We start from the raw sequence: 16516 nt of genomic DNA on the forward strand, positions 1-16516 counted from the left end.
CGGGGCCGCCCCCCAACTCCCGCCATCCCGGTGCCCACCGCTGCTGCCGGGCGGGAGCTCCGTCGTGCGGGACGGACGCGGCTGGAGACGCGCTCTCCCGCAGGAAAGTGGCTGCAGCCCGAGGGAAAGTGCGCAGTGCCCGTCCAGTGGGCTTGCTGCAAAATCCCCCGGTGAAGGCACCCACGGGTGCGTGGGGAGGCTCTGCCTTCTCCCTGTGGGCTTCAGGGTTCCCTACAAGCCTGAGGCTCCTCAGGCAGCGGCAGGGACGCTCGCCCACCTGGATTTGTCACTGTATAATTTCTTAGGACGGGGCTCTCTGCCACAACTCGGGGCACTGGGACTCCCCCCCACTGTTAATAAACCATTAATAAAACCATCAGAGAAGATCGAATCTGTGAGGTTTATTTGTGGCTCTCTACTTCACATCCCAAAAGCTATTGGACAAACACAAAGATCTCTCGAGTTAGTGTTTCAGAAAAATCTCAAGTTGTTGCGGGTCTTGCTGAAATTTTATGGCAGAAGCTCTGGGTGAGCTGGGGGGAGGAAGGCTGGCCCTGTGCACACCAGCCTGTCCCAAAATGGCTCTTCCCAAAAGTTCTCTGGAGACCCAGCCTGGTGCTGGTGCAACGCAGGCACAGATTGTGGCAGGTTTGGGGCAAATGCTCCGTATAGCCCTTGGTGGGTGTGAAATGGGCAGGAAGAGGCCAGACACCCAACAGGGCTGGGGTCTGGGCTCCTGCCAGTGCTGGGCCTGGGCCAGCCCCACTGACAGCACCTGGCAGCAGCACAGCTTTGCACCATCCTCAGCTCCCCTGGGACCAGGTCTCACCAGGTTTCTTCTACAGCTGGAGACCTGCCTGGGGGGTCCAGCCCAGCTGGGGGTATTTGGAGAGGAGGAAACCTGCTGTGAGAGCCACTGGCAGGGCCAGCAGCCACGTCCAGTGCCAGCCATCAGAACCATCAGAGGAGTCATCCACCACCCGAGTTCTTAAGGGCTTCAGTGTCCGCTGCCACTGAGTCAGGATGGCCTCCCTGGCCCCGCTCCACTTCCCCCGTCCCACCAGTCGGTACTGGTAGGGTGTGCAGGGGCCAAAGAAGACAGCCAGGGCCAGCTGAGGGTCTGTCAGGAGCAGCCTCAGCACGCTGGGCTTTACGCCAGTACATGAAGCAATTTCATCGGTGTAGCTGATAAAACTCATCTTCAAGTTCTCCCTCCTGGATAGATCCCTTCAATGGGACATAAAAGAGACAAAATCAAGTAGCATCATCCCATCTCAGTTCCCAGCTCCACGGAAGGCAAAACCTCAGCTCAGACATTGGCCAAGCCCCAGTCTCAGATAAACCTAAAAGAGCCTCTCTGGGGTTGGTCCCTAGCAGTTATCTGGGTCAGGTAATAGGCAGAAGGTTGTTTTGTCTCTGCAACCTAGTTGTGGCCCCAAAAGTGGTTTTAGCATAATACTGCCATTGTTGTAATGCTCGAACACCCATGCTACGTCCTTCCCCAAGGTTCACAGCTGTGGATTTGGCTTATTTTGAGAGGTAGAAGAGTAGACATTCACAGATAAGACTGCCAAGGAGACTGGGAAGAACTGGAAGTTATAGAAAGCTTCCCATGCTGGGAGGGACATACAGGATTTTTCTGCTTGAGGCCTCATCTCCCTCACAGGAGGGAGGGTGTGTGCTGAATCTGCTTCAGCAAATTTGGGACAGCCTCTAGTTTGTCTCCGTTACACATCAGACTCCCATATTGCTGTGTGACACATTGTGTCTGCAATCACTGTGGCTCCTGGTGACAATCTCCGTGGCTCTGTTTTGTCCCAGATTTTCATCAGTGTCCTATGAACCAGTTCTTACTTGATGGCAGACCTAAGTCAGCCTGAACTCTGCCTGGCCCGAGGTCCCCTCCTTGCTCCTGAAAGCTGCTGCAAGGCAACATATCCACCATCACCCATCCCACAGCCTTGAGGACACATTTCAACTGCCTGGAAAATCCCAGTGTAACAAGGCAGGATGTTAGCTCCCATGTACACAATAGACGACTTCAAGCCTTGTCTAATAATTATCTTGACCTGTCAAAAACTGCCACCAAACTGTCCCCTACCCACATCACCTGACTCCAGTGGGGTATCTCGATGGGGCTTGGCCCTGACCCCAGCACTTCCTGCTGCCTGGATTTGGGAGGGAGAAGCCACGAGATGGCACCCTTAGTCTGGAGGAAACCAACCTCCATCTTGATATGCTGGGAATAAGGAGGTCTGGCAGAGGGGACCTGCAGGTCTTGAGTCTTGACATAAGCTGCTCCAGAGCACTATGCCCTTGGTGTCTTGGTCTATCATCCATAAAGGAGCCACAACTACATATCCTCACACCTCACTCCGGGTGGTGAGAGATTAAATGCATCCAATAATAGTTGGGTGTCCCCATGTGGGTCCCTCCCACGACTGCCATAGGGCGCCCCTTTCCCTGGGGTTATCCCTGCACACAGTGCCCGTTGCACCATGAGCACAGGAGCATCATGCACCTTTTGACTGGCGGCTTCTTCTTCAAAACATCAGCTATCATTCTGGTGGTGGGAGGGAGCTTGTTCCAGCCTGAGAAGAACAGAGAAACTGGAGACATCCAGCAGCACCTTAAGCTGAAAAGTCCACCCCCTTCCCATGCTCCCAGCCCCTTCACCAAGAGTGTTTGTGCTTGCTGGCTATGGTAGCGTGTGCAGAGCAACAGTGATATGGGGATGCAGCTGGGGACAGAGGCTACGGTGCTACTAATGCCCATGGCCACCACGGACATTGTGGCAGGAGTCAAAATATGCCCTAGGCTCTGTGGACAGCAGGTCAGGCTGCCTCAAACCTCCCACCCCAGTAGATTCCCCCGTTCTTGCAACCCATCTCCCACCTGCAAAGACCCCTGTCACCCAGCGGGCCTGCATTTCTGCTCCCACCATCACAGAGCCAGTCAGCTGGACTAAGCCGATGATGGCCAGTGTTGGCTTTTCTAGCTGGGGAGGGAAGACGCATTTATAGAGTGAACGGTTATCATCAAAGAGGCTGCGAACTGAGTCTTCAAGGAAGGGAAACGAGAAAATGTAGCCTGTGGCAAAGAGCACCACATCGATGTTTTCCTCGGTTGTTCCATCTTCAAAAACAGCAGAGCTTTCAGTGAACTCCTTCACGTTTGGCTTCAACACAACGGTCCCAGAGAGGAGGCAAAACGGCAGCTCTTCATTGACAATTATCTTAAAGTTGGAGCTTGCAGGTGCAAAAGAGGACAGCAATGTTAGCATCTGGGAGGGACCTGAAATGTCCTTTGTGGCCAGAGTTCCCCTCCAATGGTTTGCTATTCCACAAATATCCCTTGACATTAAAGATTGAACATTTCATGCCATTAAAAACCCCTGACCAACCAACAAAATAGTAATAAAAACCACCACACCTTTTGGCAGAAGCCAAGCCATAGTTCACGTGGTTAAACCACGAATTGCACTTCCAAAACTTGATCCTCTTCATGAGGGCTGATGGGAGAAGCCAGTCCAGAAAATGGTTGAAGCGAGTAGTTCTGACCATGTCCAAGGGGAAGCCGTGATCTGAGACTCGGCTGAACACCCACGTGCTGCTCCTGGCACTGAGGAACACCTGGGGGAGAAGACAGGTTTCAGCCTCCTGCCCAGACATCCTGGTGCTGGTTTTGCCCTGAATGGCAAATCCTATCTCCCACATGTGGGAGCTGAGAGGGTTATCCCAAGGAAAGGAGATGGCGTTCAGATGAACGAACAGCTCACAGTAGCTTCTGCAAAGTTCCCACAGCTGCTGAATAGCCACTCCTCAGGTGGCCCAAACTCACCAGGAATTGCGGAGCTTCTTCAATTGCCCTCAATCTGAGGTTCTACTTATTGAGAAACCCAATGGGCAAATCTTCCTGCGTGTACCCCGAGCCACTGGCTTCTGTGGTCCCTGGCCAGGCTCAGCACCACCATGGAGCTGTACCTTTGCAGCCACGCGGCTCAGCTCCACAGAGAGGTCACCGCCGGTGTTGCCAATGCCAACCACAAGGACCCGCTTTCCCCGGAAAGCCTCCACGTCTTTGTATTCCCGACTGTGGAGGTACTGGCCTTTGAAGCATGTGTCAATACCTAGGCAGAGAGCAGGGAGCATCTCCTACATACATTTGCTTGCCAGAGAGTCATGCCTGGACCCTCTGTGACCCCTGACCCGCCACCTCCCACCTCTGCTTGCAGCTGAGAAGCTCATGGAGGTTTTGCCTCCCTGGGTGATGCCACACTCCTGCACCTCCCCAGCTTGGTCCTGATTTGCAAATTCTCATGCAAGAGGTTTGCTGCATCTTTAGGAGATGTTTTTCCCCGTTCCCAGGAATGGCCTCCACCATTCCCATGGGGTGAAGGTCCCGTCTGACCCCGTGTGGGGGCTTTGTGGAGCAGGAAGGCTCGCAGATGAAAAAGGAGCCAAGGGACCCATGGGCGCTGGGTGAAGCCCCGGGGGGCAGTCCCAGCCCACCCACTGACGAGGCAGGGCTTACCTGGGAAAGAAGCCAATGGTAAGTAGGGCTCCTGGTAATGGCCGGTGCAAACCATGACAGCATCGAAGATGTGTGACTCCTGGATGCCACTAGTCTCAGTGACCACCTCCCACTGCCCTGAGGTGGTGAAATCCGGGCGCTTCCTCACACTGAGAGCTGTTGTCTTGCACCAAAGCCCAACAAAACAGCAGTCAAGGACTATGCCGCGGTTTGCAGAGGACCTGTCTGCAAAGGGCTGGAGCTGCCAGGGGCAGGCCGAGTCCCCGGAGAGCTGCATGTCACTGCTGAAGCTGTTAAATCCCACCCTACACCTTTCCCCTGTTGATGGCATTGGGGGGGGGGGGGGGAGGGGGATGCAACACATGTTCAAGCAGCCTAATTTAAAACATGGAGCCAAAAAGGCTATGTTCAGGATGCAAAAGGCATGTGGTCCTCACGAGATCACACCCAGCATTGTTCCATCCCACCTGGGCATTGCCCTGCTATCTGCAGCCACTGATGGCTCTTCTCCCCATGGTGTTTGGGGTCCTTGCTCACCTTGAAGCGTATGTGCCGCAGGAGGTCAAAGTGCTGGGCGTACATCTGAAAGTACTCCAGGAGGAGGCTGTGGGGTAGGAAATTGGGAAAATCCTCCGGGCAGGGAAAGTCGCTGAAGCAGGACATCTCCTTGGAGGTGTTAGTGATGACCGAGCGGTACACGCTGACCCTCCCGCCATCCCTGGAGTCCTGTGTGAAGCCAGTGGTGCCATTTGCAGGTGTGCAGGGAAGCACTTTCTCCCTCCAGAGTATCTGAGTATTTTTCTGCCTTGTATTCAAATACAAGGAATAAACCAGGACCAGCATCTGGTGACCATGGTTTCTGCTCCTTCCATCTTCTTCTCCACCTTGGAGTCAGGGGGAGCCCCAAGCCTGGGACAGGGACAGTCCCTGAGGGCATGGCCACCTTTTCCTCTTTGCTGCAGGCAAAGGGCATCTGAGGGAGGGGAAAAACCCAGGGACAGTCCTCCCCATGAGGCAGAGCCCACTGACCGTGTAGCGCCAGAGCCCCCCGATGTCCTCGCTCCTCTCGAAGCATGTGGGCTCCAGCCCTTCATCCAGGCAGCACTTGACAGAGGCCAACCCACCAACCCCGGCGCCGATAACAGCCACACGCTGCACCATGCTGTCTTGCAGCAGGCCGTGGGCTGGCGTGCGAGCAACTGGAAATAAAATAGCCTAGAGATCAGCAGAAACACCAGTCCCTTCTTCCCATCCCCAGTCAAACACCCCTGGTCTTCTCTGTCTGTGGGTGTCCACAGAGAAAAACTGTCCTTGGAGAAAGCTATCACCAGCTCCTGACTCAAGCTTTACAGATGGCTGTTGTTCATTACCCTTCCTGCTGTGCTGTCCACACTGAGGGCCAAGTGATTCCCCTCCTGCAGGAGGGGGAAAAGGAGGCACTTTTAAACCTTACTGCACTGCTGCTTCTATTATTCCCTTTCCTGGCCCAAACCAGGGCATGCAAAGAAGGGGAAGGGGCTCACAGCTATCTGCTTCTGCCTGCACAAAGTGATCCTTCTGAAACCTTTTCAAGAAACTATTTCAGCTAAGCTGGGTCATTTTCACGCTTTCCTTTTAAATTTCCCATTAAAGGGCATTATCTCGAAAACAAAAAGGTGGGGTTTTTTTAAAAAGTGATGCCTGACTGAGCAGGAGCACGGCACAGTGATTCAGAAGTTAGACAGCACCGTGAAAGTGTGGCTGGGATTTCAGAACATACAAAAGGTAAGAAACCCAGGAAACGCAGTGTATAAATGGGAGGAACTCAAAGCTTGGGCTGTGTAAACTGAGCTGCACCAAGCTTGACTGGGAAGCAAAGAAACTAGGGAAAAAATGAACCCACATGAACTTTGATTAGATAACAAACACTCCTACGGCAGAGTCTGAAGAAATAGTAATTTATAACTTTTTTAATACCTATTCTGTGTCAAAAAAAGTAGGTTAACATAAACAGGAACTGTAGGAAACTGCAGAAATCCAGGGACAAATGAGTGAGGTGCAAAAACCCCTCTGCATCCAAAAACCCAGCCTTAGCCACTCCTTGACCTGCAGAAACAGGGCAGGACATACCAAAAATCGCCCACCCCCGGTTTCGGGAGCCTCCCTTGGCTTTGGGAAATGGTAACGACGTGCCTGAGGCGCTAAAGTCACCTCTCTTTTCCAGCGCTGCCTACAGACGGCTTTGCTCTGGAGGGTCCCCACGACACCCCCTCTCCCCACACCAGCAGCAAGACAAAGCCGGTGGCAAACACCAAACCCCAGAGAGCTGGCTGCCTGCTTTTAAAACCTGCAAAACCCAGCCAGAGAGAAACGAGGACCAAACCTTGAGAGGTGGAACTGTGCCTTCGCTGCTCAGGCTTCGGCTGAACTTTGCTTCGAGTTTCTCTAGCCACAGATTTAAAGGAAAGGCTGAAGTCCGGGCAGCTTGCCCCAGCTCTTGCACCACTGACCTTTACACCCACACTCCCCTGCTCTGCTGTGATTAAATGGGCTGGCAGAAAGTTCTCAGCCTCCCCGTGGTGATGCAGGGTGGAAATCTGGACCATAACCCCAAGGGAGCTGTGCTTGGCAAGGACTCCTGCTTGCCGCTGCCCCTGTCCCGGCAGCAGCTTGGGGTTGTCCTGATCTGTCCCTCCATGTTCTGCCTGTACTGGGTAGGCGCTCACTCGGCATCCCTGGAAAGTCAGTGAAGCACACTCCCTTTGCCCACATGCCAGCAGGTGTCATGGGTGGGGGACATGGTGCACAGTGCAGCCTCATTTTTGGTGAGTGATGAAAGCCCTTGCAGCCCCAGGCTTGTGGGTTGCCCACAGCACCTCCTCGCGTGGCCCCAGTCCAGGCACAGGACCCCCCAGCTCTTACTATGCACACAGGGAGACAACAAGGCAGCAGCCTGCAGCACACTCTTGCCACAGCCAATGAGGTTTTATTGAATGAAAGTCTCTCCATGCACACAAAAAAATCCCAGGGGGTGGGGAGTGCAGGGAAGCAGTGTTGGGAGTGCTCAGCCCTGCAGGATACCAGCCCTGGTCTCAGAGTTGAAAACCACCGCAGTCAGGGCCCTTGTGCTGGAAAGATGCACTGGGATTTTTGGGTCATAGGGTTTAAGGTTGGAAGAAAGGACAGCCTGACCTGCATACCCAGTTCACATAACCCCTTGCTGGACTAAGGACCCTAATTCCCAGGTGATTTAGGGTAGGGCTGGGCACCTGTTCTCCTCTCCCTCTGTGACACCCAAAGCCATTTTTGCTAGTCTTTTCCTCATTGCATCCTGGCCAGAGTGGTCCAGGCATGGCCATGTCACACAGCCATGCTCTGTTCATGGCAGCAGGCAGGAGAGCAGCGGAGAGGTAATAAATGCTGGGGGGCGGGGGGGGGGGCGGAGGGCTGCCATCCCCCGCTGATCAGGTCTGCAAAGCTGTGCTTGAGAGTGAGCAGGAGCAGAGAGTGCTGCTGGTTAAAGTTTTAAATTGGTTGTAATCTGATGAAATCCCTTTCTTCCTGTCCCATGACACCCTGTGGAACTGTCTGACCTGAGATAACATCCCCAAGGACAAGAAAAAAACCTAAACAGACTCTAAAATCTACTGGAAACCAAAAACCAGGGCAGCCAGGAGCAGGAGAACCCCCACCACAGTCAAGAGAGAAGGACAGAGGCTGGAGGAGCTGGCGGGGACTCGCGTTCTCGTGGGCCTCAGGGTTCGGTCCCACTGCGTGAGGATGGCCTGGCGTGCCCCCTCCCAGCGCCCAGGGCCCTCCAGACGGTACTGGTAGGGGGTACAGGGGCCGAAGAAAATGGTGAGGGCCAGCTGGGGGTCTCTGCAGAGCAGTCCCAGCACACTGGGCTTGGCACCGATGAAGGAGGCCAGCTCATCCATGTAGACCAGCCACTCAGTTTTGAGGACTTCATCAAAGGACAGACCGAACCTTAATGAATTGAAGAAAAAGATGTGGGAGAAGGAATGGCATCAGTGCACCCAAGAGGAACTGGAGGCCAGATCCTCTGCACCCACATTGTTATTGCATCCGAACACAATGGGATTCCTCTTAGGAAAGCTCTGGGTTTCTGTGCAGTGGGAACCAGGGTCTGTCCGGGCTCAAATCCTGCCCAAGACACAGCACGTGTAAAGTGATGCTAGCTCTGATACACACCCTTCTCACGTGCATCAGTTGCTCTTTAGCTTCGTCACCCATAAGTTGTGCCTGGACTCCCTCTCTTCACTTTGGTAGACCTTTTCAAAAAGACTTTGTCAAACTAATTCTGTTTGTTTTGTGTGCTTTTTTAAAAACTAGTTTCCCTTTGCTCTCTGCAGAGAAGTGTGCAGCGTAAGAAAGGTGGCACCCTTTAGTTTCCCTCATTCTTTCTCACCAAGTATTGCAAAAATACATGGTGATTTGGGGAATTGCTCCCAGTTCACCTTCTTTGCAGAATTCACAGCTTCATATGTCACCTTTGGTGGGCTGAAAAAAGCCACGTGTGTTTAGCCTTATATTGTACAACAATTGTTCTGTTCAATTCTGTATTTCACTCTTCTGTGCCTTTTTTACTATAGCAATCTAGGTGAACCATGGATTGATAGACCACAAGTTTCCTGGTTTTATCTCATTCATTTCCTAGTATTTCTTAGCCTTTGATCTGACCTTTTGCCTGCCTGTGAACCACATGCTGGTGTGCTTAGACACCTATTCACAGTGAGTCAGATCTCCATGCTGAAAGGTGAGACAATTTGCATGCACACTTCAGGTTGTTTTTTTTTTTTCCCCCTGCTGAATTGCTCTGCGTTTATTACCACTAATTTCTCTGCCATTTTATTTCTCAGTCTCTGGGGACCCTGGCACACTTCCCCAACTACCAAGCAAGCTTTAGTCTCAACTATGCTGAATTGATTTATTCCTGACATCAACAGGCAAAATATTAGAATCAAATCAAAGGTTACATTGGCTCAGTGAAAGCCAATAAGGAGGTGTCTGGATCTTGGCATCCCCCCCTTGCTTTTGCTATACATCCAGGGAGCAGATGCAGTGTGAGCTGCGCTGCTGTCCCCTAAACTGCAGGGGCTTTTCAATCCACCAAAAAACCTTTGGGGCTCCGGGAACTGGCTTACCTTCGCACTTGGTTTTTCTTCTTCTCGTTTACTTCCTTCTCCATGAGACACTGAGGAGGCAACCGACACAAGCCTAGAAAAGAAGAGAGCGTCCTGCATAGTTTAACTCCTGGAAGGACTTGGGAACTCATTCAGCAACGCAAAACATGGGAAGCCCTTCCCCAGAAGAGCAGAATTGTCCAGCAGTTGTTGGATTTAGCTCGGCAGGGGCAATTCTGCCAGAGACCAGACCTCTATGGTGGTACAAATTCACCTGCAGTTTTTCCTGCTCTTACAGATTTGTGCCATCAGGGCACAAGCAGATGATGTGGGGTGAGATGGGTCATGCAAGCCCCAGAGAGGATCATCCCAAAGAGAAACCCCAGAGCTTCCCCTGGCTCTGTGGAGGAGCCTTAATGCAGCCCTCCACACCAGCCCCGTGGGAGGTTATTATTGTTATTTTTATTAAAAAACCCCAAATAGTTGGTTTCTTTCCTCACCCCAATAATGACAAAAAATTCCTCTTGTGGGGAAATGGGACTCCTCTCCTCTGGTAGTCATGGTGGACAAACCATCCTGTTTCTTAGAGAGTAGTGAATTCTGCAGGGATGGATCCACCACAGTATCTTAACTCTCATCTGTGTATCCAGGTTTACATATCCATCTCTATGCTCTGACTTCTAAAGTATTTTAGAGAGAAAATACTGTCTTGAACAACCTAGTTTAGACCATGGTTTGCAGGCTCAGGTGCAGGACTGCACATCAGTTGAGTCACAGTAAGGAATGGAGCGCACGCTCTTGGCTTGCAGCAGGCAGTGGCCAAAGTATTAGCTTAAAAGCATCAGCTTAATGGGAAAAAAAAGTGATTTAAGGTAGATGTCATGAACTTACATGTAGCTTGGACCAAGCATGCACTCATGTTGCTGTAGCTCAGCTGAAAAGAAATAACTTGGGAAGCCTGAGCCCTAGAAATGCTCCCTTATCCACTTTGAAGAGAGCTTCTTAGCTCTGGAGTTGGTGTATGGAGGGAACAAGACATGTCCAGTTTGAATTGTGTTTTGGTACGTGGGAGAGCTCATGTTAGCTCTCCTACCTTTGAAGACACGGGTCACCCAGCGTGCTTGCACCTCTGTCACAGGCATCATGGCTCCTAATGTCTTGATCAGCCCAAGGATAGCCAGGGTGGGCCTCTGCAGATGGGTTGGGAACACATATTTGTAGAGGGATGCATGCTTGTTTTCCACCTTGATGATTGCTTCTTCTAGAAATGGGAAGGAGACATTGTAGCCTGTGCAGAAGACAACAATATCAATGGGCTCCTCCTCGGGGCAGTTGTGGAAAACAACCGAGTTGTCCTTGAATTCCTTCACGCCTGGCTTAATGGTGATCCTCCCTGTCAGGATGTAGCTTGGCAGGTCATCATTCAGCACAGGCTCGCGCACAAGGCAGCTGTGGAGAGCCAAGGGGTTCTGAGCGTTAGAGACCACAAACAAGCCTTGCCAATGCCCCTTCTCCCACCCTGGGCTTTCCAGCCCTAAGATCTGGTGTCACTTGCTCTGAGCTAACAGCCCTGCCTTCCCACTCTTCAAACACTGACATGTTTCACCCTTGCACCAATGTCACCCTGTCCCACAGCCTGAGTGACTCATGGACATCTCCTGCCTTCTTCGTCCATTCACTCAGTTACCCTTTAAACCATCTCTTTTCAGAGCTGATTCATGCTTTAAACGTCCCTCCTCCTCTTTTCCCAGAGAGCCTCATGAAGAAAACTCCTCTGGTCCTTCTCAGGCTTTGCCAGTATGCTCCATCTCACACCACAGCTTATCTTCTCCTGCTGGGCTACAAACTCCCTGCTGGGGATCACTCCAGTCTGGGCATTGGTTGCTGCATTGGTTGATGTTGGTTGCTGGAGATCTCCCTGCCCACAGCACAAGCCCTGTGACACCACCTGGGGTGGGAGCCACCAAGAAATACCTTTGCTCTGGTTCAAGGCCATAGTTTTTGTGATTGAACCACTGGTTCACTCTGTAGTTAATCAACCACCATGAAAGCGGTCTGGGGAGACTGTTTCTTATCAGGCTCATAAGGCGAGTGTTGAAAACCATGTCCCATGGGTAGCCATGGTCAAACACACGACCGAAAACCCAGGCACCTCGTCTGGTGCTAACAGTCACCTAGGAGAGAGCAGAAAATCAGTGATTCAGGTGATGAATTTGCTGCTTTGTCTTTATAAAGTAAGCCCAGAGGGGCATGGCACAGACAGCTATGCAATAAAAAAGCAGCAACAGCATCCTTAAGACCTCCCAGCAGCTGGAGATGGATGTGAAACAGGAGAGAAGAGGACAACTAGCTTGCTTTCAGGGTAGGTTTTTGACCAAGAAATACAGGTTCATAAATACTGTTTGGACACCATGCAGGGTAAACCCAGCTTGCTCTCCCTGTGAGGGTGGCAAACGAGCTATTGCCCCCATCATCACCCTCCTCGCATCTCTGGGGGGTGGTACCTTTGCAGCTACACGGCTGGCCTCCACCGCAATGTCCACTCCTGAATTGCCCATGCCAACCACAAGGACGCGCTTCCCCTGAAACATGTCAGGATGCTTGTACTGCCGGCTGTGAAAGTACTGGCCTTGAAACCTCTCAATGCCTTGGGGAAAAAGAACAAAGCTTTTAATTACTTGAGCATTCGTGGGTTTTGTTGGGAGAACTGGCATAGAAACAATGAAGATGGCAAGAGCAAGGAAGTGCAATCACTGGCCACCAGGGACTCTGGTAGGTCCAGCCCTTCATCCCACGCACACAGAATTGGTGCTTCCTCTCCAAAATGGCATCTCACTCATCCCTGTGCAGCAGTGAGCAGGGACACGTGTGCTGGGTGGTACTTAGACAACAGTTATATAAAAGAGGTGTGCTGGTGCAGTCTTGAGATTCAGCCTTTATGAGATGGGGACACAAAGTTTCAGAAAAGCAAATAAACCTCTTCTCCTGTCCTATGAGTGGCTTCAGAAGCACTTGATAATGCTGATGACAAGGCAACTCTCTCTATGCTGGCAGCTGGAGAAATTCATCACGGTAGTGATGAATACAGCCCTGTCAAAGATGATGGCACTTTACTGAGAGGATCTTGTCCCATCTCACATACAGTGCAGACAGTTTCTTTGAGGCTAAATCATCACACCTTGAAAGTTTCCTCTGAAGTGACCAATGCCTTCTGAGGCATGAGGACATATTGCAGTTCATGCCAGGAGGTTTGAAAAGCAGAAGCAAGAAAAGGAAAGAAGTATTTTCCGTGAGGAACCACTAATCCTTCTCCCCCCAGACCCTGGAAGCAGGTAAACACAAGCAGCCATGTACCATACCGGGAAAACAGTGCAGGGGGAGGTATGGCTCAGAGAAATTGCCACTGCAAACCATAACAGCATCAAAGACGTGAAATGTCTGCTTCCCCTCCACCTCCGTGACTACGTCCCACTGGCCCGTGGTGGCAAAGTCAAGGTGTTTACGGATGCTGACAACAGTGGTCTGAAACGTTGAAGCAAAGTAGAGTCACTGCTGGTGCCTGGCATGGGTGGGGAGCGGGTCAGTGCCAGGGCACCCACCACTCACCCCAAACTTGATGTGCTTCCGGAGGCTGAAGCGCTCGGCATAGTGCTGGAGGTAGTTCAGGAACTGGGCATTGGGCAGGAACACCGGGAAGTCCTCAGGGTAGGGAAAGTCAGAGAATGCTGACATCTCCTTCGAGGTGTTGCTGATGACTGACGGGTAGAGGCTTGGCCGACCAGCCTCGATGTGCTCCTGGCATGGCACCCCAGGGTGCATCAGTCCTGCGCCCTGGGGTGCGGACTGTCCTCCCGCTCCCCTTCCCCTGGTCTCAGGGAGCACAGCTGGGAGAGGTCAGCATCCAGCAAGCTCTCGCACCTTCCCCACCCGCTGGAGCCTGGCTCAACCTGCTCCCCAGCCTGCAAAGCCACGGAAAGGGAGGATGGGCACCGCCAGCTCACCGTGTAGCGCCAGAGCCCCCCGATGTCCTGGCTCTGCTCGAAACAGGTGGGCTCCAGCCCTTCATCCAGGCAGCACTTGGTGGCCGTCAGCCCACTGACACCTGCACCCACCACTGCCACTCTCATCCTTGCTGTCTCCGCTGGGCACCCGGGCTGCGAATGGGGCTTAACCTGGGAGAAACCCCCCAGACAGTCACCACCCTCTCAGGGATCAGCTGCTGGCATACCCTCTATAGGGGATTTCTCTATATGCCACCCCCAAACCTTTCATTCCTTTTCTCAGTATTCTGGGATCTTCATTTACAAGTTAGATTAAATGTCTTTAAATCTTAATTTTCTCTATTTTTAATTTTTTCTTTTTAATAAATCCATTCACTTTTACAGTATGCTTGTCAGGCTGTCTCCAAAACCCTGCAGTTGCCCTGGAAACTTGCTTTGAAAGTATGTAGTTAAGCCACAACTCGCTGCCAGTTTTTATTTACAAGCTGTGTTTAAACTATTCCTCCTTATCAGTCTTGCAAATATTTGTATTTTATCTTTGGAGATCTGTCCCTGCCCTTCTCAGAAAAGAAAACAAAAAAATAGCACTGGGGCTATTCAGTCTCTGCATCACTGACTGGGTCCTGTCCCCCATCCCTGGGAAAGACACTCCTGACTTAGACACAGCCACCATGCCTGATGGAGGGGCTACAGGTGTAGCACACCACAGCTTTAGGGATACTTTTGTGTCTGTCTCCCAATGCCACCTCTCTCAGGAGGTCTGGGCCGGACAGACAGGCTGTTGCAAGCCTGCAAATGGCTGCACTCTGGGACTCGAACGGCAGCAGCCCCTAGGTTGACATCCAGCCCTACAAGGCTTCCAGAGCTGCTGTGGGGATGATGGACCTGAACCCTTGGTTGGACATTGCCAGAGTGGAGACCACCACGCAGGGACCCTAGGGGTGCTGCTGCAACCCCTGGTTTAACCCCAGTGCCAGCAGGGAGCACCCTGCTCAGCTGAGTTATTAACATGGCATACTGGGATGGCACTACGGCCAGGTGGCACCGGCTCCTCTGCCCTGAGAAACACTTTCAGCTTCCACCAGACACAGAGAATGGTGTATACATGAGGAAAAAAAAAAAAAAAAAAAAAGTCTTCAGTAGAAAAATGGGGTTGGACAAGGTATTTTCTAAAAAATACCAAATTCCCCATGAACGATTCATCTTTCAGTAGGAAGGCAGCACGTAATGAATACGCTGCTTTCCAAGGTTGGAATTAAAACTGCACTTTTTCCTTTTTAAATTAAGAAAGTGCTGGCATAAGCTGCTCGTTGTTAACTGTCGGGGAGCAGGGAGTGTGTTGCATGGTGAGAATTATATCACAAACATCTCCCAGCTACCTATGCTATTTAATTCCCCATCCTTTTGCAGAGAAGCTAGAAATAACATGCAGGAAGCACTGTTACTTCATGCCTGTTTCTGCCACACTTTCCATACTGTCCCTGCAAGTATCTGTAACAGCTAACCTCAGAAGGCTCAAGCCTTGGGGTGCTTGTGTGGGGCAGGGAGGAATGCAAAGCCTTCGCAGCCCCCCAGGGACACTTACCTCCCAGCCTTGGCCGCCTGTGCTCCGTCTCTGCGGGAAAAGTCCCTCTTGCTTCCGATTTATAGGCGAGACTCAGCGCTTTGGCAGAGTCAGAGGAGGGCGGGTGGGTCCCCCCGCCCCAGCACGGCCACCCCACTCCCACAGCGGTTGCACAACTGGGGTTTATAGTGGGAGGAGCAGCTGGACTCTCTTGCTGTCATGCAAGGTGAGCCAGACAGCCTGGCTGATGATCCCTAAAAGGGATTGAGTTGCTGGGAGAGACTGGAGCAGACCAGATGTGTCCTGCAGTTGTGCAAGGAGAACCCACATGTGTGGGGGTGGCTCCAGCTGTGGGATCTTTTCACTTGCCTCATGACTCCCTTCCAAAAGGGAGCCAAAGAGGCCGATGAACAGCAGGGTTTCAGCAGGACTTTGCACCCAGGGCACCTTCCGAAAAAGAGAGCTGGTTTTGCAGTCTTGGCTCACAGGGCACGGAGGCTGTGTCATGCCACCGGCCACACGTACAGCTTCCAGTGGTGGGCAGGAGGCTCCCCTTGCAAGGCGGGAGAATGTGAAATGGCCACAAACACCAGTGTACCAAGGTCCTGGGCACAGAGAAAGTGGAAACGTTAGATGAAATATCAATGCAGGATATAGTACTCATCCAGGTATCTCCCAGGGATAAATGATCATGGCAACAAAGGGGGCAAGGGTGGCTTTGGATGGGGCTTTGTCCCCAGCTACTCAATATATTTAGGTGAGAAACTATGAAATCTCTGCAAATGAATACATCTGGACACAGAGACAGTGGAGAGACAGTTGATAGAAGACTGGGTCTTTAAGAAAACCAGTGTTCAGAAAAAGACATAGTGGTATTTGTGCCATGGGGGTGACAGCAGATAGCTCACTGAGTCTCTGCAGTGTGAGTGCAGAGGATGTGGTGAAAGCTGCTGGCCCCATCAAGGCATCACCTTGCCACTGACAAAGGCACTCCTGGAGCAATGGGCCCAGATTGATGTCAGCTCTTTAAGTCGTTTGAATAATTGAGGAGGCTGCAAGGGAAGGGGAGAAAAAAACATCTGAGGTCTGCAGAACAGAGAGTGGTAAATAAAGCAGCTCTGTCCAACAGAGACATCAGCCTGTGTTCAGACCTGCAGAGGCACAAGATGGGCCTGTAGCTGTCAGTTGAAAACTAGAAGTGGAAATAAGATGCACATTGGTATCAAGGAAAGTAACTAGCCATAGAAAAAGTCTGCTGAGCTTTGTGGTGGACCCAGGCACTTGAACAAAACACA

The 16516-nt window shown here is 51.8% G+C and overlaps 2 protein-coding genes across 2 annotated transcripts; both read right to left on the bottom strand.

Moving 5' to 3' along the window:
* Positions 1-839: 839 nt before the first annotated feature.
* Positions 840-5694, bottom strand: LOC141961390 (dimethylaniline monooxygenase [N-oxide-forming] 4-like). Its single transcript, XM_074908254.1, has 8 exons — positions 5563-5694; positions 5071-5259; positions 4534-4696; positions 3984-4129; positions 3433-3632; positions 2896-3248; positions 2522-2591; positions 840-1227 (listed from the first exon to the last, which is right to left on the bottom strand). Exons 1-8 carry the CDS (start codon positions 5692-5694, stop codon positions 840-842), a joined length of 1641 nt encoding a protein of 546 aa, XP_074764355.1.
* A 2271-nt stretch (positions 5695-7965) lies between these two features.
* On the bottom strand, positions 7966-13783 carry LOC141961391 (flavin-containing monooxygenase 1-like). The gene is made up of 8 exons (XM_074908255.1): positions 13658-13783; positions 13263-13451; positions 13016-13178; positions 12161-12303; positions 11631-11830; positions 10750-11105; positions 9678-9750; positions 7966-8499 (listed from the first exon to the last, which is right to left on the bottom strand). Exons 1-8 carry the CDS (start codon positions 13781-13783, stop codon positions 8157-8159), a joined length of 1593 nt encoding a protein of 530 aa, XP_074764356.1. The 3' UTR covers positions 7966-8156.
* Positions 13784-16516: the final 2733 nt, after the last annotated feature.

This window comes from Athene noctua, chromosome 5 (genome assembly GCF_965140245.1).
Source record: "Athene noctua chromosome 5, bAthNoc1.hap1.1, whole genome shotgun sequence".
In the NCBI taxonomy this organism is placed as follows: domain Eukaryota; kingdom Metazoa; phylum Chordata; class Aves; order Strigiformes; family Strigidae; genus Athene; species Athene noctua.